The sequence below is a fragment of the Augochlora pura genome, chromosome 7 (assembly GCF_028453695.1).
Source record: "Augochlora pura isolate Apur16 chromosome 7, APUR_v2.2.1, whole genome shotgun sequence".
NCBI lineage: Eukaryota > Metazoa > Arthropoda > Insecta > Hymenoptera > Halictidae > Augochlora > Augochlora pura.
This window is the reverse complement of record NC_135778.1, coordinates 17316617-17340297: the sequence shown is the minus strand read 5'-3', so window position 1 is coordinate 17340297 and position 23681 is coordinate 17316617. Positions and strand designations below refer to the sequence as shown.

The 23681-nt window shown below is 42.5% G+C and overlaps 5 protein-coding genes across 9 annotated transcripts; 2 read left to right on the top strand and 3 right to left on the bottom strand.

Annotated features, from left to right (window-relative positions):
- The first annotated feature begins 1370 nt into the window (after nt 1-1370).
- LOC144472925 (discoidin domain-containing receptor 2) lies at nt 1371-8346 on the top strand. 4 transcript variants are annotated; one of them, XM_078186384.1, is made up of 15 exons: nt 1371-1761; nt 2521-2693; nt 2778-2883; nt 3334-3559; nt 3847-3994; nt 4077-4384; nt 4461-4677; nt 4766-5581; nt 5657-5820; nt 6002-6172; nt 6256-6365; nt 6446-6625; nt 6700-6792; nt 6862-7003; nt 7080-8346. In XM_078186384.1, the coding sequence occupies exons 2-15, from the start codon at nt 2582-2584 to the stop codon at nt 7416-7418; spliced, it is 3132 nt and encodes a 1043-aa protein (XP_078042510.1). In that variant the 5' UTR covers nt 1371-1761; nt 2521-2581; the 3' UTR covers nt 7419-8346. The 4 variants fall into 4 exon arrangements, with proteins under 4 accessions (XP_078042510.1, XP_078042512.1, XP_078042511.1 ...); XM_078186386.1 differs by lacking the exon at nt 1371-1761 and adding an exon at nt 2315-2376; XM_078186385.1 differs by lacking the exon at nt 1371-1761 and having other exon boundaries at nt 2397-2693.
- Nucleotides 8347-8884: 538 nt separating this feature from the next.
- Nucleotides 8885-12360, bottom strand: LOC144473589 (UDP-sugar transporter sqv-7). The gene is made up of 5 exons (XM_078187563.1): nt 10678-12360; nt 10429-10517; nt 9736-10076; nt 9243-9466; nt 8885-9182 (listed from the first exon to the last, which is right to left on the bottom strand). Exons 1-5 carry the CDS (start codon nt 11652-11654, stop codon nt 9002-9004), a joined length of 1812 nt encoding a protein of 603 aa, XP_078043689.1. The 5' UTR covers nt 11655-12360; the 3' UTR covers nt 8885-9001.
- Nucleotides 12361-15978: 3618 nt separating this feature from the next.
- On the top strand, nt 15979-17974 carry Cox10 (Cytochrome c oxidase assembly factor 10). Of its 2 annotated transcripts, XM_078185630.1 has the most exons (7): nt 15979-15986; nt 16128-16253; nt 16340-16604; nt 16678-16873; nt 16938-17113; nt 17218-17535; nt 17609-17974. In XM_078185630.1, exons 2-7 carry the CDS (start codon nt 16173-16175, stop codon nt 17824-17826), a joined length of 1254 nt encoding a protein of 417 aa, XP_078041756.1. In that variant the 5' UTR covers nt 15979-15986; nt 16128-16172; the 3' UTR covers nt 17827-17974. The 2 variants fall into 2 exon arrangements, with proteins under 2 accessions (XP_078041756.1, XP_078041755.1); XM_078185629.1 differs by lacking the exon at nt 15979-15986 and having other exon boundaries at nt 16134-16253; nt 16331-16604.
- A 118-nt stretch (nt 17975-18092) lies between these two features.
- On the bottom strand, nt 18093-23678 carry Dus1 (Dihydrouridine synthase 1). Its single transcript, XM_078185628.1, has 9 exons — nt 23448-23678; nt 19835-20104; nt 19598-19757; nt 19335-19530; nt 19000-19248; nt 18750-18895; nt 18593-18684; nt 18347-18502; nt 18093-18263 (listed from the first exon to the last, which is right to left on the bottom strand). Exons 2-9 carry the CDS (start codon nt 20102-20104, stop codon nt 18093-18095), a joined length of 1440 nt encoding a protein of 479 aa, XP_078041754.1. The 5' UTR covers nt 23448-23678.
- LOC144472490 (uncharacterized) lies at nt 20111-23423 on the bottom strand. Its single transcript, XM_078185627.1, has one exon. It carries the CDS (start codon nt 22281-22283, stop codon nt 20256-20258), a length of 2028 nt encoding a protein of 675 aa, XP_078041753.1. The 5' UTR covers nt 22284-23423; the 3' UTR covers nt 20111-20255.
- Nucleotides 23679-23681: the final 3 nt, after the last annotated feature.

The window sequence follows — 23681 nt, the reverse complement described above, 5'->3', positions numbered from 1 at the left end:
GGAAAAATTTCAACAGAAAAGCAGGAAAACAGGGAAAATCATTTTTTTCACATACAGCGCCATCTCTGATACATAGCATGTACTACAAACCAATATGGTTTATAAAACAAAAAAAAATAACTTTTCTTCATCTTTTAATCCCCAAACGAAATGTTACAAAAAAACGAAGCCATCTGGTGGCGAAACGGAGTTCGCCAGGTTTGCTAGTATTCTATAGAAAAACCATCCGTAGCAGACAGTTCTCCGAAAAGCCATTACTTTACCAAAGTTTTATCTTTTTATTTCGTTATGATCTACAGCTGCATACAAATGTTAAACCATTATCGCATTCATAGATTTGTCTTTAAGTCGAGGCATTTTTCCGGCTTTATTGCCTGCAAAGGAATTTTACCTTTCTGTATTTCCCTTTTTCAAAATCCGATTTCTCCAATTTAGAAGATAAGTATTTTAGTACCCCGTTTGCATCGCGAAATTATATTATTACTGCCGATTATAAAGTAATTTCTTCAAATTTATTTTTTCCCAGTTTATGGTAGGGTCGCCAGATGGGTCGCGCCGGCCACTCGCTTGGGTTTTTGGGGTCCTAGGTCATCGCAAGGCCCGGGCCCTCTGACTTCTCTCTCCACCTCACCGGTAACCAATCCACGTTCGAGCTCTCTTTCCGAAAATTTATAAAAGGGGTACAAAACTTGTAATTTCCAGAATTCTTGATTTTCTCGCCGTATTTTTCGAAACATAACAAACATTCCATCAACGCCATACACTTTATACAAATCAGAAAGTTATAGTAATCGTTATTTCTTAAGTGTTATTTTCAATAAAGAGTCTATCCTTCATTTCGTTAAAGCAAATCATTTATTTAATATCCCACTCACTTGAAAAAGTCATTGGGAACCGCGTCATTTCGATCTTAATGTGTGTACGCGGAAACACCTGAGATCATCTCAGGCAACTTTTCCCTTTACAAAAATTTTCTCTGAGGCATCGTTAACAAGTTATTAACAAAAAACATATTTTGAATGAGTTTTCAAACTTCCGGGAGCTCTAATTCAAGCTAGGGATAGACACTTTTCGATGGATACATTTATAAATAATTACGACATCGTACACAAAATTTAGATATAACGACAAACAAACTAAATAGAAATCAACATGTGCGAAACTATAAAAAACTAAACTTTCACCTTAAATTGTGTAATCGTTAAAGTACTTTCTATAATTTACAATGTAAACTTTTGTTGTCCTGAGGTCTAAGTAAAATTGAAACTCTATCACAATAGATATTTCCATAGGATAATTGCTTCAGTAACAAAAATGGAGTCATCTACGCCCTGCCTCTCTCTCTTTCCTATCACGTTTGTACTATCGAATCGTTTTGCCCCCACTGGATAATATCGTGGATGCTGGGCAACCCTTGTTACAGCTAGCAGCGGGGAGTTGCGCGTTGCGCGTGTACCAAGTCAGCCGCGCGTCTCACTTTCGGAACGGGAACGGTAACAGGAACGCGAATGCAAAATTTGCATTCGAAAATCGAAATTTAACAACGAAATACAGTTGTGCAAGTTGACCGCTGTTACCATAGTGATAAATCGGTGTGCAAGTACTCGTGTATTAATTTCGAATTGACAGTTGTTTTGTCATCGACTCGTATTAGATCAAGCCGGATCATATCGAATTATAATGAAGCTGACACCATGCCTTTCGAAAGTTACCGGCCCACCACGTTGTATCGACGATGGAAAACGTCAATTTTAGACGCAGGTAAGAAAAAATTGTTATATTCAATGGTTCAAAGGTCCTAGAGGGAGGAAATTGCAAGTATATAAAAGTACGTCTCACCGTTTTGCTGGTCTGTACTGGATATCTATTTTTGATGCGTGATAGAATAAAAATGAAAGGGTTGTTTCTTCCAAACTACGATCATGTTGACAGTGAACGCGATTCATCCGTGTTTTCAAAAATGGTGCGTGTACGTTGACAAAGGGTGGTGCCGTGGCCGAAGTGTGTTGTTCGAATCGATCGGGAGAAACTTTAATTGAAAATTCCAGGAAAGTGCCGATCATGAACGGAGCAGTAAATACGGTATCGATCCGAATTGCTAACGAAAGTACGCGTTAATCGTTAAAAACGTAAAAGAACTTCATGAAGCGAGCATGGTCTTCTCGTTCCTACGGTCAGCTCGTATTGATCGTGCTTTACTTGTTGCACGCATAGCAGAGCTCGACCCCGTGCGCATTCCCCAACTCCAACTCCAACACCTTCCCCAACCATCTATGTCTTCATTTTTCATCAGTGAATCTAATTAACGTCCGAACAGCGACCGACGAGTTACAACGAACCGTGCCTCCTGTGCAACTTTCATTGAACGATTCTTGGGTATGAATGATTGTCAAAAACACGACATCAAAGCAAAGTGTCAATGAAAATTAATGGCACTAACCGCGAACATCTTTCATAACGTTTTCTTTCCGAGAGGAAGAAGATGCGCGTTAATTCGCCAAACAGGTTATTCGGTTTCAGGGCAAAGAACGACGATACCGACTTACTCGACCTATCATGAACTGTAAATGCATCGTAACGAATGTCAGGATCCGATGTCAAAATGCGCCGTGCTATGTTAACCGTTATCTCTTTGGCAATGCTAGTCGCTGGCTATTCGCCGCCCATGGAGGATTTGACGAGAAACGTGTTTGGTGAGCCATCTCGCTAACTACAAATTAGATAAATTGTGCGTGTAATAGAGAACGAAATGGCAAGAAAAGACTATAACGTTTCAGGTGAATGCATTCTTCCATTGGGTATGGAGGAAGGAAAAATACCGGACGATGCCATCACAGCGTCCTCTAGCTATGAAAGCAAATCGGTGGGCCCTCAAAATGCGAGGTACGCAAACAAGTTTTCTTTTTCGGTTTCACTTATTGAATTACTGTAATTACCGCAAATACCGTGCTCTTATACTGCATTTTCTGGGATAGTATGTTAGCACGGTCAGAATATTAAGTGTAACGATCATTACATCGTGATTCTACACCTTAGAATCGACGAAGATCTGATAAAAACATGTCACGCAATATTGTCTTTGACCTTGAAAGTTAAGGTGAAAGAGTAAAATTTTTCTGAGAAAAACCATGGGTCTTAAACAACGTTGTCAGGAAATGCACGCGTGAAGGAAAATCACTTTATTCCTTTACCCCGTGCCAGGAAATCGTATTTCTCGGTATCTCCTCTATTACCCAAGTTTCAGTTTGTTTACAATTATGCGGTTGAAAGAAAAGAAGGTGAGAATCACCGACTAGCTCTAAAAATTTGAACATTTCGTCACCGTGATTGTAGAATACGACAAGAAAAGAACGGTGGGGCATGGTGTCCAAAGGCGCAGATCAGCAGCGCAATACGAGAGTACCTGGAAATCGACCTGACGAGAAACCACCTGATCGCGTGGACCGAAACTCAAGGACGGTTTGGCAACGGTCAAGGCCAAGAATTCGCGGAGGCGTTTTTTCTCGAATACTGGCGCGACACCAAATGGCATCAGTACAAGAATTTGAAGGGTGACAGAGTTCGTGTCGTCGGTAAATCGACCGTGGGAGTCGTCCGCGTTGCTTCGATCTCGCGATCGTTCGGATCGATGGACAAACAGACATAATACAGACATTCCGGTTAGATGGCAACGACGAAGCTGTAAGATTTTCGATATCAGATATTGGGTTAGGGCCAGGGGTTGTGGACAGTCTAGTTTGGTCTCTTATTTCGAGCGCAAAGCGAGACGTCTCCTGTGAATGTTGCACGAATAAACTAAATTCCAAGGTATGAAAGGCAGTATCGAACGAAGCTTGACCGTTTCAGGTGTTGCGCGGGAACAGCAACACATATCTCGTGGAGAAACAAAAGCTGGACTTGCCATTCGTTGCGAGCAGGGTACGATTCGTACCGTACAGCAAGCATCCTCGAACCGTGTGCATGCGAGTCGAGATTTATGGATGCTTGTGGGACCGTAAGTTCACGCGACCGCAACCAACATAATTCCAATAGATCTAATCACGTCTAATCTAATGTAATGTAACACATATTGGCAGAGTACGTCGTCAGATACATCGCTCCGCCTGGAACACGAACAGGACCCGGAGGATGCAACGTTGAAGACTCGTCGTACGACGGTGATGAGGAACTCGGGCCTGTCTCTTTGCTTGTCGACGGTTTGGGCCAGCTGACGGATGGCATTTTAGGCGAGATCTCCGAGATCTCGTCCTCCTCGACGACTGCCACTAATTGGGTAGGATGGTCCGATCGCAATACCGTTCAATTCCTTTTCGAATTTCAAGAGATACGGGAATTCGAGAATTGTTCGATTCACGTGGCTCGTTTGCCGGAATTAGAAGTCGAGGTTTGAGTTTTCTTTTTTCGTTTTACCTGTCATCTTCTTAATAAACCGGTTTGTTAACTCGATTTGATTCTCGCAGATGTTTTCCAAGCTGCGAATTTGGTTCACCACTAATGATGGCGACTACCAAACGAATCCGGATATATCGGAAACGAATCCGATTGACGCTAACGATGCGATTGCCACCGTTCTCTCAACATCAATTCCGTTGCGATCCAAGACTGGAAAGTTCGTGAAATTGGAACTCGATTTTGCCGGGAAATGGTTGCTTCTCAGCGAGATCACTTTCCACACGGGTATGACTCACCATTCTGTTTCATTAGTTACATTAGTCTTTTCCACGATATGTAAGCAGCACGGTTCTAACGTTTTCCGTTACTACAGTCTCAATCATCGAGAACCGTTTGATTGGTTCTTACACCTCCATCGATCGATCATTCAATGAGGATCGAAATCAAAGCGAATTATGGAGAAAGTTGTCCGAGCTGGAAAGTACGATGTCTGACTTAAACGAGACGGATATTTACAAAATTCTTAAAGACGATGACTTAACTCCGGACGCTTTTCCCGTGGCAAGCCTTCAAACTTACATCGGTCTTGTTAGCGGGCTGTTGACCGTCATCGTTCTCTTTTTAACTTGTACGGCATTTCTGATCAAGCAAAGAGGTCGTAACAAGGTAGCACTCTTGCAAAAGCATACGGCTCTCCTATGCGACTCGTCCGCTCCCGGCATCGCCATCAATCCAAAAGACGTTAAACTTCACAGTTCGATCGTAAACGGGCTATCTCTGATTCGCAAACCTGTTATCATTACAATGGCTACTTCTACCAGCGGTACCCTCAACACTGCAAATACGACAACGGCTACAACCGCAACTGCAATCGCGCCCGGAATCGCAACAGTAACTGCGACCACAACTGCAACCACAATTACAACCGCGATCACCACCGCAACAGCAACTGCAACTACAACCACATCCGACACCGCCGCTATTATCAATAATGCACTTGTTGGAACTGATTCGACCAATATCCAGGTCGATCATCAACTAGATCGATCGCGAGCCAATTCGCAAGCTGCCGGTAATCAGACTCATCGTACTTCCATCGTATACGAGAAAGCTTGCCAACTGCTCTCCGACGAAGATATCATTCTCGCTGGGCCGAATGTATCCCCGCGTACATCCGAATCCTGCACCGGTGAGTCTGATTTAGGACTGTTCATCCCCGTCATCTTGGTCTATATGTATACTTTTTGTCTCTGTCATTTTACAGACTTCAAATGCAAACTTTCGAACTTTACAAGGAACAAATCGACGGAATTCGCGCTCCCTGTTCCAGCAATCGTCGAGACGAAGAAGCCTGCCCATTATTCTGTCCCGGGGAAAACTATTCGGAAGGTTCACGAAGGGTACTATGCAGCCACAGATATTTTAACGGTAAGATGTAGACGTGATTAGAAATAAGATAGTGATAAATTTTCTATTGGATTACTTGCCTTTCAAACCAGTGAACAGCTTTTAAGTACTTCCCAAAACCTTATAGCCTTCTAGTTTCCGGTGCGTTACTGTAACGTTTACTTTAAAATCGTAGCATAACAAAGAATACACGTAATTTTAGATAAAAAGGCGGGAGCTATCATCGACCGTGAGTCCATTCACGCCATTACACATCCGAGACAAGGGTATCAAAACGATTGTACCAAGGACGCTTGATACACGAAATATTCGGCGCATTTCGAGACACAGGCTACGAATTCTGGATATGCTCGGCGAAGGAAACTTTGGCTTGGTAAACATTGATTTCCAACTACGATAAGGATAAGTTGCGAGAGTGTATATACAAGTCTAAATCGAAATATCCATTCGTGGCAGGTGCATTTGTGCGAGGCGAAAGGGATCGCGAGTCCGAATATAGGGTCTGTACAAAATCGGCAAACGGTGATCGTTAGATCTCTCTGGCGGGGCGTCGTCGATTCTTTGCGGTACGTTTCTATCATTCTAACGCTTTTTCCTGTTGGTTATTCTTCGCTATTATTCGAACGCATTCGATGGATTTCCCCAGAATCGACTTTACAAAAGATATGCGCGTTCTGGCAACTCTCAGAGATCCACACGTGGCAAAGATGATCGCATTGGTTGAGGAAGAACCGTTCGGAGCTGTATTCGAATATAGTGAGCTGGGGGATCTGCCTACCTTTTTCAAAAGCCAGGGCACATACGCCGATAACGAGGCGACACTAAGGTTTCTAATTTCATCACAGTAAATGAAAAAAAAAATTGACCCTGTCCGATTAACGTTTGCTTTCCGTCTTCCAGTTATAACGACCGCTTAAATTTCGCAAGACAAATCGCATGCGGCATGAAGTATCTTGAATCTATGAAGATTCCGCACTGTGACTTGGCGGCCAGGTAAAAGAACTTTGACTAGCTAATCGTAAATTATTACTTCTACAAATGTGAACAATTCGCGCATTTTAGAAATTGCATCGTTGGACAAAATCTGACGATAAAGGTATCCGATCATGCGATGTTCTGTAGCAAATACGACCACCATTATTACATGGACGCGTATAACGGAAAGATTCCACTTCGTTGGATGGCATGGGAAGCAGTCATCCTGGTAAGTATGATGACCATCGAAAACGTTGCATCAAGATTACCGACAATACTCGTTTACAAGCATTTTTCATTTGCAGAGCACGCAAAGCTGTCGAGCAGACGTTTGGTCATTCGCAGTAACAATTTGGGAGATTTTAACGAACTGTACAGAAATTCCGTATTCGCATCTAACAGCGGAGCAAGTTCTCGAGAATCACAACCGCTGGTATCAAGGGAGTGCAGACGGAAATGGAACCGGAAACAGGAACGGCCTCATGAACGTCGACGAAAAGTATCAGCCACAAGTTCTGCCGAGGCCTAATCACTGTTCCGACGATCTCTATCGTGTTATGAATGAATGTTGGAGCAAACGCGCCGAGGATAGACCTACCTTTGAAGAAATGAATCGTTATCTCGAGAAACTGGCGCACGTTTGAAGTCACGGGGTACTCGGTCGCGATTTGCGCGGACCAAATCGGTTACAATCAGCTAAGATGCATCCTGTTTCGTGTATGTAAATTTATCTTTTTTATGCTCGTCCAGCTTCCTCCTGTCTCTCCCTCTGTCTTCCATTCTGTCTTCCTCTCTATCTCTATGCGCGGTACCATTCTATGGGCGAAGAAGGAACAAAGAGAAATACTATTTTCTCTTGATTCCTGATCCTCGACCATCCGTCGCTCCTCTCTCCTTTAGATAACGCAAACTTCAAGACTTTCGCGAGATTCTCGTACAAATCGATGCGTCGCTCCAGGATGTTCTGGCCATCGACTCGTAATGCTCAACTAGATTTACTATGGACTCTGGTCTTTACGTATATATGCGTGTACGTACAAGTATACATATAGAAATACATGTAAATTGTATATCGAGTAAGTTCGCCGTCACCGAGAGATAACAAGTTTTGATAAGTATCTTCGTACTCTCGCCTAATCGTGTACGCGACAATGATTGCGCTTTGAAATTATCGCCGGCAATCCGATTGGTTCACAAACGCGCACCCACGCTTCTCATTCTCGCGTCGTACAATCAATGGCGGATTTATCAATAGCAACGTTAACCAGCGATCAGTAGAATAGGTTCTCACAAATCATAGTCTGCCTATAGAAATATGGCACTAAAGAGAATTCCCCGTCTGTTTAAATTAGAATCAACGAGAAAATCTGTCAGCCTACGAAATCGTAAATCCGCCACTACACAAAGTTTTCGTCGCAATATTACCTCGCATAGACAAGGTGCTCGTATACGTGGCAAAACCTTTCCCAACTGTGCTCGAACAGTCAATATTTTCGTCGGCGACTCTGTTTCAGCATCGACTACATTTCCAAGAACGTTTTCGATATCGCTGTTATCGGTATCAGTATCAATGTGTGCTCATCGCTGCACCTATGATATACGATTATCTTGTAAGTAGAATAAGATTTCGCGGATTCTCGAGAAGCCACGGTGCAGGGAGGAAGTTATTTTAATCTCGGTTTCGCGGAAGGATCAATGTTTCCTATTACGTTTTTAAGCTTTCGACTAGATTAAGGGTACGTTTCGACTGGAAACGAACATGAAAAACTTCCGCGAAAACGCGCAATCGGTCACCTGTCAATGAAACACGGTTTCTTTGAAGGTTTTTTATCTAGACAGTTCGCAAGTGGCGAACATCGCATGCAAACGAAACGAGACAATCAATTTCGCAAACGTTGTTTCATCGACCGAGCGACACATATATTCTATGTACATCGCACGGCAATTGTCGATCTATTCGACAAACTTGTAAGATCTCAATCTTCGAAACAATGATCGATAATCAACCGTGTCGGCGTAGCGCGTTTGCGCGTCCTCTTCTATCGAACAATCCTTTCTATTTACGGTTACAATTAGTATCGAAATTTGTAATACAAGTCGCACTCGTATATTCCATCATTATAAAAATTATATTCTTCATATTTCCAACGTTACGACGTTACGAATAAACATTGTTATACCATCCGTAAAGTTGTCACATAGCTACCTAATGAAACAGTATCGGGGTCTATTCGGATTTGCTCGATTTCCGTTCAACTTCGACCAGCGGTACGATATTCATTTCCCGATGGAATTCCTCGAGGGGCTGCTCCCAACGTTCCTCAAAGTAAACTCCCAACAAGAATTTCGCGTCGATCCCGGTTTGAATGGCCCACGGAAGATGATATCGGAGATACATTTTCCTCTGTCTGAAAACCGCGTGGTACTCTTTTATCATACGTAGCTTTTATAATTCTACCAATTATTACCTTGGACGTAACCGATACGCGCCGAATATCGCACCGGTCAAGCACATCGGCAAACGCAATTGCAACGCTTCTATCCACTTAACGGCCACCTCCCCAAGCATGGTGGTCGGCATCAGAAGCATCGCGTGAAAAATGTCGTGTGTTTCTCGGTACCGTTGCATCACGTACGCCAATTCGGTATCTTCCACAAACCTGACCAACGGTCTCGAGTCGGGCGACACATTCTGCAAAAGAGGAACCTGACGATTTTTCTATCTTTCGACACTAACATGGAATCACGGCGAAGCAACGTCGATTCTTTTTTTCTCTACCACTCTGCATACTGCACAGGTAGAAATAATGTTTCGAGTTTGCACTCGAGAACTATACATATACTTGGACAAACAACAATGGAGCTATTGAAGCTATTAGGGTATTTCATGCGAAGGAGAAAATTCTGTGACAAAATTCTTTGATAAAATATCGAGTTACGCGTGCCGAATTCAGGGCTTACATTAACGTCCAAAAATTCCCGATAGGTTCTGCCCACGGTCCCCTTTGGTAAGCGTTTTAACGCATCGAGATCGACCGTTGCGGAAGAAATGCGTGGTTGTTCCTCGAGGATGCGACGTCCTTCAGAGGTAGCCAGCATCTGTTGACGGCAGTGGCCAAGAGCTTTGGATCCGGTGGTCTCTCCTAGACACGCAATCATGTCACCGCGAAACGGATTCGTGAAGGATATCGCGGCGGCGCCCATTGTCAAAATCGCGCGCTGTAAAGGCGTCAAATCGACGCGATCCATTGCGTAATCTCTCGCAAACGAGGCATCGCCGAAAAATCTTCGAACAGAGCCGCCTGGAACCGATCGAGGACAATAACGATCGAGATCATACTTCTCTATCATTAGAATTTATTTCAATAAAACCTTTCTGTACACGTTCTGTACACAAGTTCTCTGTACATATCGACGATCATTGGTTTTCCCCTAGAAACGTACGAACACTATTATCGGCTATATACTATTTACAAGTAATTTACTACTAACGACGTTATTTAAACCGCGAATCTCGCATTCACCTCGATCCGAGAATTATGGCCTTTTTTGCTTTGGTATGACGGTCATCTCGTTGTGCTTTGCTTTTCTTTTTCTCTCACCCCTTACCCCTCACTTTACCCTCTCGCACATACGCGGAAAACATACACTCACAGTCTTCCGACTTTTCTCCATTTCTTTTGTTGTTAGAAACTTGTTTACTATGTTGGGAGTTGTTTGTAAGCAACGACAGCGAAATGGAACTGAACGAAAGGATGGAAAGAACTGTCCGGAATGCTCCGAGTGAGAAAAGGAATGAACGAAAAATGAACGGACAATGCCGAGACGGAAATGAAGACAGAATACGAAGATAAGGACGAAGCAAAGAGACGAAAAGAAGGACGTAATGTCATCTGAAATTACACGTTTTGAGCTCTGGTTGGTTGATCTTGACCGAGTGGAGAGTACTTTGGTTCCAAAGATTCTTTCCTCCGAAATGTCACCCACGTATAGACTAGGCTACCGATCACGCTCAGATTCAGTCCGATAAAGTTCAGCCACGTGAATATATAATCGCCGCCGACGATCATCCCGAGATACGTGACACATATATTTTTCAAACAGCCGATTATAGTAGTGGTCAAGGCAGAGTTGTGCAGTGTACAAAGAATCATACTATAGGAAAGCACGAAGCCCATCACACAAGAAAGCCCGAACTGCAGAATAAAGAAAACATTGTCCCAGTGGGGAAACTCAAGGACCGAGCGCGCGTCTCCCATCCAGCAAGCGATTGCGATCGCAGGAAGGATCATGAACAACGAGTTATAGTACATCAATCCATATTTTCCCAGCTCCTTCGATTCCAGCTTCTTCTTCATGTAGACGCCGTTCGCGGCCGTGAACAGGTCGTTCAACAGGATAAACATGTAACCTTCGAAATTGAAAGCGAGGTCGTTCAATGCCGCCACCACCGCTCCGGCGATCATCGTGTAGACGCTCAACTGAACGGAAACGCGAGCCTTTGCTCCCAGGATATAGTACTCGGCGATCATCGTCATCAGAATGCTAAATCGCCTCAGAGCGGTGAACATCGGGAGGCTGAGCTGCTTCGTACCGCCTAATCCGAAGATCATGTTACCGATGTAAATCACTGGCAACGGCCATATCTTTGCGAAAGTTGCCACTTCTAGGTTAGGGAATTCGACATAACGCAGTTTCTTCGCACCCGACAACAACACAATCGTTGCCAGCATCTGCCCTATGCCGAGCGCTTGGAATGATGGAAATTCGAACGACGTCAACACCGTTTTATTTACGACAGTGATCATTAGAGACGATAACCCGTAAAACAGGGCGGAACCGACCCGCTGAAACACAACGTTCTGTTGATTCCCCGGCATACCGAATTACAAACATCCGAAGATTTCTTCTCGTTCACGTCCACCTTTCGCTCGCACGCTATCACGTAACAAAACGTATTCTCGCAAAAATATCTAACGTGTCACGTGTCATGGAACGTACTTCGGCATAACCTTAACATCATCCCTTTTCTCCTGTATTTTTCTCTTGCTTTCTTGCTTGCTTCGTCCCTTCTTTCCTTACTGCTTCTTGTTTCTGTTCACTTTGTTTCGAAAACTTGACGGAATGTGCTCCCTTAAAGTACGGCGATTATGCAAATTGATCCCGATAGAAAGAGTAAACGCCGTTTAATAGTCCGTTCACCGTTTTACCCGATATCTACCACGCTTTCGTTGACGTGTTCATCGAATCTTTCGTTTCGTCACGTTTCTCTTCGGGCGCGCAACCGTCGTTTATACACAGGTGCACACAAGCTTGCTCTTGCACTCGCTCCCGTTCTCACACTCGCACTCGCTCTGATACTAGTTTTTCTCTTTATTCTCCAACACTGCCTCCGTTCGTTACTCGTAGTTTCTTTAATTATTTTCACATCGGTACTTTGGCATATAGCAAGAATGTCCTTTATTTGTTTCATTATACGCGATTTAGCCTGCCAGTAGTTACAAATCCAAGGCCGATAATTCTTGACGTTATCAATTACGATGATAAAACCATCGATAAAGCAAACAAAAGTCGGACAGCAATTTATGTAATCCTTTTTAATTGATTTTCATCGCGTTTGTACGCTGACCAACGCTATTGTCACGACCCGTGTGAAGCTGGTTTACCATTTTAATGAATTTTAATGAAATATAGCTAAAAAATTACTCTCCAATTGACTAACATTGCTGGCCAATTGGTTTTAATTATTCATCTATATTTTTTTATAAATATCCAAAAAGCTTTTGAATGTTACGGTCTGAATTGTCTGGATGTAGGGAATTTGATGTGGTTCGGTTGCCCGTGGAGCGCTGAACCGCTCTGCTCGTGAAAGGTTGTAGATAGTTGTACAACTTTGAATATTTTAAGCAAAAACTGGTACTTTATTGATAGAGCTCTATGATCTACTTTCTTTGACTGTCGAATAAAGTCTGTCTGTATTTTCCCGAGGAAAGCAAGTTTTATTCCTGCGTTCCTTCTGGTTCTTCCTCCCTTGTCCAATAGGAAAATTGGGGTCCTCTAGCTGGATGCTGATTCGTCGGATGGCTCATCTTCTGGTTGCAGATTGGTGGTGATTGGTGGTGATTGGTGGTTCGGCGGTGCGCGTGCGGCTGGGAGTGCGCGACGGTCGAGCGCGCAGGGGCAAAAAGCCCGCCGAAACGAACGGAGTGGGGTATGCCGCGCGCGAAGACCTCGGTTCAAGGACAGCGTGAGAGAGAGAGAGAGAGGTCAGGGAGAGTTCCGAGAAGTCCCTAACTAATGGTTTTCGACGTTCAACACTTTAGCGGTCCGGATTTGTTACTGTGACTCGTTTAGTTTGTGCAACATTGTAGAGGATCTTACGAAAGCCAACGTGACATTGTCTATACTCCTCGATTAGTCTTGCTAAAGAAAGCAAAGGCTTGACGATGAACTTCGTGGGAACTCTCTCATTGTCTCTTTACATATTCTCAGTTATTCCTCTCGGGCGATACAATGTCTCTATATAAATATGCGATATAAATTTATATATACATTCGAACTTCCCTCCTGCCGCCATGAATTGAAACGTATAGTCTAATAGCGTGGTCGTAATATAAACAAGTGCCTATGTTCGCGTCGCTCATGAAACGTGATAACGTAACATGAAGACGTCTAGTGACATTTTTGAAAGTCTACTAACGTTTAAAAATATGATATTTCTAAAATAATGCATAAAACGGACTGTACAACCTATCAAAAACTTGCCCTTTTCACCCAATCAATTGCAAAACGTTCCACGAACGATAATTTTATCAGTAAACAATGAATTTCGAAGAAATATATAAATAAATAACTAGGAGCACGTGCGATTCATGGTTGCCAAATATCAATTAGTATAAATATTCAAAAAATTACTCTAACTCAATGAACGGTAGTCTAAACAATTGCTCTTTAATTATCCATTGTGAATATGTAATTGTTTTCAACTGCTTCTTCACAGTTCTTTAAAAATTTACAAAAAATTTCGTGTCAAGTAGGGATTTTCACGAGAAACTACAGAATTTTAATAATACAGTTGTCCCTCAATTGAAGATCTTCTCCCAACTCAATAACCTTTTCATTCCCATCATACTACTGCGTGTTCATCTTGGTGCAATTTCATTAAAAATAAAACAAGAGATGATCAAGGAAGACATACTAACTCAACAGAATCCATTTATAAGTACCCGCATGGAAGAGACATAGGCAATTTCACTTTGCTCTGTTTTCAATCTCACTCTTTTCGTGCATCCACATCTGGCACTTCATCTGGAATATGTGACGTGAATATCTTTTGATTAGCGAATGTTTTGGGAATGCGCTGGGAAATGTGGTTGAAAATTGTATGAAGCGAAAAGTACAAATCGTATACCGCGCCACATGCTTCAGATGGAGCGCCAAATATGAATGTGCGAAGAGAGTGAGACTGCAAGCAAAGGAAAGTAAGACGGTTTATGTTTCGTGCACATGGACACTTACATATAGATTTCGTTCAATTAGTTCTATTTCTTTTGATCATCTCCCGTTCTTTTTCAAAAAAAACTACGCGAGGGCGAATTTGCAGAAGTATAATGAAAATGAAAAGGTCCTCGAATTCGGAGAAAACAAAGGTCGTAAATTGAGAAACGACTGTATTATTAAAATTTTACAACTCGTCGTGAAAATACCTAGTTGATCCGAAGAAGTTTTTTGTAAATTTCTAAAAAACTATGGAAAATAAATTTATGCTGTTGCGTGATCACGCGAACGTAGTTATAAATAGCACCTCTGGTTATACAAATTATAAACTTAGTTGATGCCGACAGGAGGGAAATTCGAATGTAAATACAGATTTATATCGTATATTTATATAGAGATACAGTATCGGCCGAGAGGAATAACTGAGAATATGTAAGGAGATAATGAGAGAGTTCCCACGAAATTCTTCGTTGAGCCTTTTTTTTATTTAGCGAGACTAATCGAGGAATGTAGAGAAAGTCGCGTAGCCTTTCGTAAGACCCTCTCCAATTTCACATGAACTAGACGAGTCACAATAGCAAACCCCTATCTCTCAAGTACAGGACGTCGTAAATCTTTAGACAAGGACTTCTCGGAACCCTTCTCTCACCTCTCTCTCTCACTCAGTCCTCGAGCCGAAATCTTCGCGCACGGCACACACCCACACCGTTCGTTTCGGCGGGCTTTTTACCCCTGCGCGCTTGACTATCAACTTACCAACGCACGCGCACCGTCGAACCACCAATCTGCAACCGGAAGACGAGCCATCCGACGAATCAGCATCCAGCTAGAGGACCCCAATTTTCCTATTGAGCAAGGGAGGAAGAACCAGAAGGAACGCAGGAACAAAACTCGATTCCTCGGAGAAATACGCACGGACTTTATTTTGAAGGCTTGGAGATAACATAGTTATCCAGGAAATAAAGTTTTAAAGACGATTTCTGTGTAACTAGTTAATTTTTACAAGTCCGAACCAGCCAAATTTCCCTAAATCCTACCCAAAGCTACGCAACAATGCCAATTGATATTTGGTAACCATGAACGACACGTGCTTCTAGTTATTTATTTTTGTTCGAAATTCATTATTTAGTGATAAAATTATCGCCCGTGGTAAGTTGAGCAATTGTTTAGAGAAAAAGAGCAATTTTTTGGTAGGTTGTACAGTCCGTTTGATGTATCATTTTAGAAATTTCGTATTTTCAAAAGTCAGTAGTCTCTCATAAAAGTTACTAGACGTCTCAACAAATTTTTTGAATATTTCTCGAAAAATATAAGTGAGTAATTAAAACTAATTGGTGAGCAATCTTAGACAATTAAAGAACAATTTTTTAATTGTTTCATTAAAATCTGTTAATGTGGTGAGCCAGCTTCACAAGGGCTCATTATTGTATTTCTCTCACCAATTCACTTGCTATCCAAATTTTGTTAGGTGTACAAGATTCGTTTACGAAAACGTTACATACGTTTATCGTTTGATGTCGCTTCACTACATGGACGTATAACCGTATGCACAACTTAACCACGTTTGATCACTGGCTTTTAAGCAAAAGCCTGGAAAAGGGAAAACCACGATGGTCTAGTGACATTTTCCAATGTATCAAAAAGCAATGTGCGGTTCCTTTAGTTTTTATTACGCAATGGTGTGAAATGTATAATAGTCAAGAATTTATCAAAATGTAAGTCGGATATTCTATTTCGAAGACATAATTATAAGACAATGTTGTCTTTATTTGGTTAGTTGATGTGTGACTGATGATTGTATGTACTCTTATTTATGTGGCAACTTTTCGCTTATTTTTAAAGTTCTTTACTTTTAGGATGGAGGAAATATATTATTGATTATAGTATTACACAATTCTAACATGATATTTGTACTCCACTCGATCAGAACAATTCGAAACGTATCATGTTTCTCTCAGATGTTGAGACTTCCTGTTGCAACGGTACACATGTCATTTCCCCTATAATGTTTCACAAAATTTAAAGACCCGGGGATAAATAGATTGCAAATATATTTTAGTACTCACAGGAGGCTGCGGCAGCTGTAAAAACGTCGCCTTCACTTCCAAAACAACGTGGTATAACTGCGTCAGAAAATGGTCAATCTAAAGTAATTTCTCCCAGATTAACATCAATCCATGGTATAGGAAAACCTTTTGTAGATAAAAATGAATTTATAGTTGTACAAAAAGATGAGTGTGTCAGAAAGGAACAACCAGAATGGAAGTATGTGGAACTGGAATTGGACAAACTGAACAAGCATTGCCTCATGTTGTCTAAAATAAGGTTAACATGTAAGTAATATTCACATACATAAAACTTCTATCTTTACTTCATCCTGGTATACATAGAGTTTATTGATTGCAGCACTGGTTGTTGTAACTACCATGGCAGGATATATATTAGCCCCTGGAGCCTTTGATCCTTATACGTTCGCAGCATGTTCTGTTGGAACTGGATTGGTTTCAGCTACAGCAAATGCCATCAATCAATTTTTTGAAGTTCCCTTTGATGCACAAATGTCCAGAACAAAAAACAGAGTATTAGTTAGATGTCATTTGACGTATGTATACTATAGTGGTAAACTTAGTATCAATGAAATTGGTTTCAAATAAATTTTCCTTTAGGCCAGCACATGCAATAACGTTTGCAACAATATCCGGTGTTTGCGGATTATCTCTATTGTATAGCGAAGTTAACGGTCTCACTGCGGCATTGGGAGCAGCCAATCTGGTTCTCTATACTTTAATTTATACTCCCATGAAACGAGTTAGTATATTGAATACTTGGGTAGGATCGATTGGTAAGTTTGACAGTGATAGAGTATCCTTTTATGGTAGCTTTCAAACAAGTTTATTAGAAATCGTTTGATTGTACTTTAATGAAAGACGCTCCTTGTCTATATAGTTGGGGCGATACCACCGCTAATGGGTTGGGCAGCTTGTGTTGGTGACATAGCGTTACCCGGTGCCTGGATCATGTCTGGTATGCTATACGCATGGCAGTTTCCTCATTTCAACGCTCTATCGTGGAACTTACGGCCAGATTACTCTCGAGCTGGTTACAGAATGATGGCTGTTACGAATCCCAATCTATGCCGTAAAACAGCGTTACGTTATACTGTTATATTAACGGGTCTTTCCTACTTAGCGCCCGTGTTGGACGTTACCAACTGGTGGTTTGCTTTGGAATCGACACCCCTGAACGTCTATTTTCTTTACTTAGGTACGCCTACGATATATTAATGTTGATTCTACCTATACATCCGTATACATCACCATCATTTCTCCTTTTGTAGCACGAAATTTTTATAAGCACTCTGACAGTGGAAGTTCGCGAAAGCTGTTCCGCTTTTCACTGCTTCATTTGCCAATGCTTATGATTCTTCTACTCGTAAACAAGAAACATTGGTTCAGTGAAAATACACAAAAGGATACTCTAATCAACGAAGAAAAGAAGAACGTTCTGTACTCGTTATTGACAAAGCTAATCGCAACAACGACTTGGACTGTTTAAGATTATTGCGCTAGTCGAATTCATATCGTTGACACTAACTTTGGAAACATAAGTCTTTTTGAAACGGTCGTTCAGTGATCGATGAGGTGCATCAAAAGTATTTTGTAAAATAGTGTAACGTGTAAATAAAAATAGTTATTTGTTACAAGACCGCCTTCCTAACATTGATGTGATCAATGAAACGTTACACTAATTTTTATTCGCGTATGATACTACGTACGAGAACACAATCGTAACGCGTATATTTTTTTCACGTAGTTTCTTTATTATTCGCAAAGCGATATCGCATCGTCAATAGTTTTTCTCTTCGCAGCGAAATCTATTGCCATCTGTCTTCTAGTTTTAGTTAAGTTCCTATGTCCGGCGCAATCCAAATTTTCTGTGAAACACTTGTTTCTACAACACTGCCTGCACAACGTGTAAACGCATTTGAAACCCTGTGAGAAAAGAAATGGCAAATCAATCAAATCATGTACTAGTTTCCTCTAATCGATAAAATCTAAACTTGTGTTTTACAAACCACAGGATTCGGACAATCACCACACAAATTGGACCCTCTCTTCACGACAACCGTTGGCCTGTTGGGACGCCGTGCGATTCGTCTAAGTTTTTTCAAACGTTTCCGTGATACTTCATTTCCATCTTCGTCTGTGAATTTTCTCTTTGCAGTATCGTCCTACACGGGCATAGGCAACAATCACAATGATTATAGATTACTATAGAATTAGGTGAGAGGACAAGAATTAGTTATGCCAAGGAGACTAACCGTTTCAGAAGTTGACAACGACGTTTCTTTTTCTTCTGGGGAACTGCGTACGTAAGGCCGACATAGCCATGGTGGTAGCTTCAAGTTGTAATCTGTAACGGAAAGGAATAACATCTATCTCTTATTGGCAGATGTGTTTACAACATGTATACCATACCGTTGGTTTGTTCGTGCCACGCAAGACGGCCTTCGTGGTAGGGCAAGTAACGATCTCTCAAAGCGCGCACGACGCTTCTAAATGATTCCATGGTAGAGTTTCGTGCCAAGTTTTCCCTTTCTTCTTTATTTTCTGGTAAAGAAAGTCTACTCTCTGGTTAAAATAATGTTGGATACATCGTTCGGGCGATAATAGGGGATAATGCAGAACCAAAGTTTGAATAGATCGGATCAAAGAAGACAATACGTACGTGTGATGGAACAATTTAAAGAGGTGACCGCGGATGTAAGAAGCCGGGGCCGGGTACCGTTCCACCAATTCCAAATATTCGATCGCCGGTTCCCAGCTAGCAGGATAACAAGCCTCGAATATGTACGGATTATAAAGATTTCCTTCCGCTGACATCACGGCCTGCACACCGGTTTCTTCTATGCACCTTTGAACATCTTGTAGGCATTGAATATTGCCGTTGGCAAACACCGGAATCGTCACAGCTTCTCTAATGTTTCGAAGTATATGGAATCGAGTTCAATAGCTGATCAATGGGCAGACGGATCTTATTTAAATTGAGGATCGAAATAGTACCTGACAGCTTTAATATGATCCCAAGAGGCCAAACCAGTCAACGGTCCTTTCTGTTCTCTTGTACGTCCGTGCACCGTGAGTAATCGCGCTCCTGCGGCTTCGAGCATGCGGGCGTACTGTATCGTTTTCTCAATTTCTGGAAATACTCGCAACTTGCAGGTCACAGGTACTCGAAGTCCTTTACTCAAAGTACTCACTGTAGACAAAAAAGATAGAAAGTTGGAGAATGATTCATTGAAAATTAAAGGGACGATTTTACTCACCGATTTGTCGCAACAAGTCCCAGTCGTCTTGTAGGAAGGCACCGTAGCGACCGCGTTTCGCAATAGCCTGAGGGCAACCTATGTTTATGTCTATGGCGTCGCAGTAAGGCTCAGCTAAAAGCGCCGCCTCCAGCAACACGTTCGGCTCGTTACCACAAAACTAATGACAAAGAAATGATAAATAAAGAAAAACACAATCGAATATCGTTGTTATTGAGTCGGCATTCCTCGAACTACCTGCACGATCAATGGCCGATCTTCCCCGCTGCTAGCTAGAGCTTCTCGCCGATATTTAGGGTCTCTGCAGAAGACCGAGGAGTGAAGCATCGGTGTATAACAAAGGTGAGCACCGTGCTGTCGACTCAGCAATCTCCAGGCCAGTTCGCTGGCGTCAACCATTGGTGCGACCACGTAACGCGGGGATCCCAACACAGTTTCCCAGACGTTTTCAGTCGTGGACTTGTCGGTACGATTGTTCGAGAACGGTTTCGCTGTAACCGATGTCATCTACGAGGGAAATTGCGCGTCAATATACACGCGGAGCACCGAAACGTAAAACAGGTGAAACGCTCTACAGTCTCGCAGTTGATTGAAACATTTCGATGCGCGACAAATCTAACGAAAGGATAAGCGATCGAGAAAGGCTGCGACTCGGAAGTCAAACCCCCGATGACGCTGAGGCAAACCGATCGAACCGAGGAGGCGATGAACGCGCGAATCGCGGCGACTGGATGGAACATGGAGAACAGGGAGACCGAAGGGAAAGTGGTGATCGAGGTGAACGTGGTGACGCGGGTTTCGATAAGCCCGATTCTAAGATTGGCGAGAGTTGTATGGATTGAGCCACGCGCGAGTTCATTTTCAGCCTTGGCTTTTTCCGGAAGGAACATGTACGTCGGGTGCGAGCATGACCGTGACCCGTGGACCTCTTCAAAGTTGATAAGTTCGATAATTTTCTCGGCTGAGAGATTGGAATCTGCTCGACATGACGTTCTGTCGAACGCGATGGGAACTTTACGGATGCTCGCAATCCACTGCCGTCGACAGACTTTGTGACATGGACGACGTCAGCATCGGCATCGATGTCAGTATTGACGTAGGCGTCTCTGTGGAGATCGCCATCGGTATTGGACATGGGCGATCGTTCTTTTGGACTTGCACTGATCTGTGATTGAGCAGAAGTTGGTTTGGTTTTGCTCGAACGAACAGCGTCTGAATTAGATGATCGTCGTCGACCGCTCCTTCGTAAGTACGTTCTGAGAAATTTTCCTATTCTTTCAACAGCTTCACAAGAGTTGGTCGTCGGCTGACCAGTACCGACGGAATCATTGTTACCGGTTGCCTGCCTTTTCTTAGCACTGTCGGCTTTGTTGGTGGATCGACAGCGAATGGCCAACGAATTAGCGGCAGCGAAGCAACAAGAGACCGGTGAAGGTGTTGACGAACCGACGAGATCAACCGAGTCTCGGAACACAATGGTTGACTGGTTGCGCTTCGCTCCAGATGGACCTCTTGATGAGAATTCTATCGAGGCTTCGTTCGCGATTGACTCGATCTCGTAGGAGAAACAAAGCCGAAAGTTCTTTCGTTGATCGTTTCGAGGATGGACCCTCGTTTCCATCGTTGCTGTATCTAAATCGCTCTCCTGCGAGTCTGTACGTCTGTCGAGGATGCGAGGTCGCAAATCTGTTGCTAGTCTGGGTCGATCATGTTGGTTCAACGGAAATCTGTTGATCTCAACCGCGTTTACATCGACATTCGATATTCCATTGTTATTATTGGTAACTGTGGTAGTTGCAGTTGCGGTTGCAGCGTTTGTTGCAGCTACAGCGGTTGCAGTTGCAGTAGCCGTGGCAGCGTGTTTCGCGCGTTTATTTCGCACGTATTCGTACGTAGTCAAGCCAAGATACGCAATGTATCCGTGAAAAAAACACAGATGAATCAGGAGTATAGCAGCGATCGCCGAGAGGATTCCAATCGTGGAGATCAAAAAGATGGAGAACGTATCAGAAACGGGGGCAATCGAGAGAGCAGCTCGAGGCAAAGCAGCTGTTGCGTTTTCCATCCTGACATCGACGTCTGCTTCCCGGTTAAAGAAAAATGACAGTGTCAACTCTGTAGCGGAGAGCCCGGCGACGGACAGACTAGCCAGGATTGCAGATATCAGGCAGATAAGAAACGCCGAGTAGTTTCTAGCTCCGATACAATTATTCAACCACTTACAGTGATGATCGAATCGAGCGACGCATTTGTTGCATATTGAGCAGTGCTTGGTCCTCTTATTGTCGGTGGTTATGTTGCAAAGGTGGCATCGGCCGTTCTCGATCACGCGAGCGTGCTTGGTTCTGTCGAACTCTGGCAGAACTTTGTTTGCTGGCTGAGCCCTGACCCTAGGGTCCGCCGGGTCCAACAGTAGCACGGTCAGATGGGAGCAAAAATGCGCGAAAAAAATGATCGCGATCAAAGAAGAAAGAATAGGCCGCAAGCTCGGCTCGAGCTGTGGCGTCAGCACCGCGAACGTGTTTATCCCGACCACCAGAATTACGATCCAACCGATCACTTGCTGTGGGTGCAGAGGAAGTTGGAGTCCATGCACGCGTCTATATTTCCTGCGTTCCGGCGTGACGAACGCATTCTCGGCCGAGCACCATCTCGATAAAATGCCTCTCGTGCTTTCGTTTCGCATAACGAGCGCTTCCTTCGGTCAGCGCTCGCATCAGTGCTCGCCGTCAACCCCTCGTGGACCACTTCTCCAGCGAACGTTTTTCCAACCTTTCAGCCCCTATCCAACAGCCTCTTCCTTCCGTTTCTCTTTTGGTATTTCTTCTCCTTCTTCTGCTGATCTCTCCCATACTTTCTTCACCACTCTCCCCTACGATTTCATACCTTTTGTACGTTCTCCTTTCTCCAATTTCATGATTATCCAATTTTCGATTGATGTTTCAATGTTTCTTAACTCTGATGAAACAATGATATACAACAATTCGTGGAGATTGTGGTTCAATTCTCAGAACTTCTGGAAGTCGCACGTCGGTTCGCTAATTCTCGGAGAGACTCGGACGTACGAGCCGTTTCGACGGATCGCGACTCGCGACCGCGACCCGCGACCAACTCATCGAATCGATACTCGCATGGCAACGTTGTCGCGTGAACGACATCAAAAATGTGTCCCGTGTCTTATTGTATCTCCGGCCAACGTGTACGCAACGCATTCGTACATTCAAATCATTCTAATACTTTGAAATCCGGTTCGTGTTCTCGCTTGTCATTTCATGTCGATTCGATCGTAATCTGAATGTCATTAGTCCACACTATCTACCGTATTTTTCAATAATCGAAATTTACCCAATTGTTTTCCGATTTTTATAATATTGCTACTTGCATCTAGTTTACTCAATTCTCAATTTTTATTTTGTTACATACTACGTATGTATTCTTTACTTACTGAACAAAAAATACGTACAATAATAGCAACGATTATAATAATTTGCCTTTTTCTAATACACGCGTTTTTTTGATAGTAGATTAAAGTTTAAAGAGCTGAAATACAATGTGTTTTACATAACATTGATACCAAACCTAACCTTTATTAGTAAAAAAAAATCGATTTAAATAATGGTCATAGATCAATACTTCTCATTTAGTTTTCTATTTAATCATTAATGTGTACATAATATCTGATTATTTCGAATTTTTTACGGAACCAAAAATTACCCAAAATTGTTCTTCACTTTTGAAAACATGTCTTATCGGAGAATATGGAATATTGATTAACATTACACATTTAAGTGTCTGATAAACCTGAATGCATCTTAAAATATGAACATTGCTTTGAGATTATGGAACTAACCTTGATTTATTGCTCCAACGAAGAGGTTAACTACGAAGTTTCTCTTAATTTTAACTTGAAAGCACTGACACTTCTATAAAATGTACTTGCTATCAAAAAACATGCAAATTTTACAGAATATATAGTATCAAGATAATTATACGTAGTTCTTCTTACACGGTTTGTATCAATTGTACATATTGCAGAAATCAGTAGAAAGAAAACATATGCACATAAGTGCATATGTATACGTGC

Excerpts from the sequence above, each read along its gene's own strand:
- LOC144472925 (XM_078186384.1), top strand. The coding sequence starts at position 2,582 with ATGTCAGGATCCGATGTCAAAATGCGCCGTGCTATGTTAACCGTTATC. Across the intron at positions 3,560-3,846 it reads AGAATTTGAAGGGTGACAGA|GTGTTGCGCGGGAACAGCAA; the intron begins GTTCGTGTCGTC and ends TGACCGTTTCAG. Across the intron at positions 3,995-4,076 it reads TTATGGATGCTTGTGGGACC|AGTACGTCGTCAGATACATC; the intron begins GTAAGTTCACGC and ends ACATATTGGCAG.
- Dus1 (XM_078185628.1), bottom strand. The coding sequence starts at position 20,104 with ATGACATCGGTTACAGCGAAACCGTTCTCGAACAATCGTACCGACAAG. Across the intron at positions 19,531-19,597 it reads GGACTTGTTGCGACAAATCG|TGAGTACTTTGAGTAAAGGA; the intron begins GTGAGTAAAATC and ends TTTTGTCTACAG. Across the intron at positions 18,503-18,592 it reads CGTTGTCAACTTCTGAAACG|GACGATACTGCAAAGAGAAA; the intron begins GTTAGTCTCCTT and ends ATGCCCGTGTAG.
- LOC144472490 (XM_078185627.1), bottom strand. The coding sequence starts at position 22,283 with ATGCGAAACGAAAGCACGAGAGGCATTTTATCGAGATGGTGCTCGGCC.
- Cox10 (XM_078185629.1), top strand. The coding sequence starts at position 16,173 with ATGATATTTGTACTCCACTCGATCAGAACAATTCGAAACGTATCATGT. Across the intron at positions 16,874-16,937 it reads TTAGTTAGATGTCATTTGAC|GCCAGCACATGCAATAACGT; the intron begins GTATGTATACTA and ends ATTTTCCTTTAG. Across the intron at positions 17,114-17,217 it reads TACTTGGGTAGGATCGATTG|TTGGGGCGATACCACCGCTA; the intron begins GTAAGTTTGACA and ends TTGTCTATATAG.
- LOC144473589 (XM_078187563.1), bottom strand. The coding sequence starts at position 11,654 with ATGCCGGGGAATCAACAGAACGTTGTGTTTCAGCGGGTCGGTTCCGCC. Across the intron at positions 10,518-10,677 it reads CCAACCAGAGCTCAAAACGT|TTCCATTTCGCTGTCGTTGC; the intron begins GTAATTTCAGAT and ends CCTTTCGTTCAG. Across the intron at positions 9,467-9,735 it reads GGGAATTTTTGGACGTTAAT|AATGTGTCGCCCGACTCGAG; the intron begins GTAAGCCCTGAA and ends CCTCTTTTGCAG.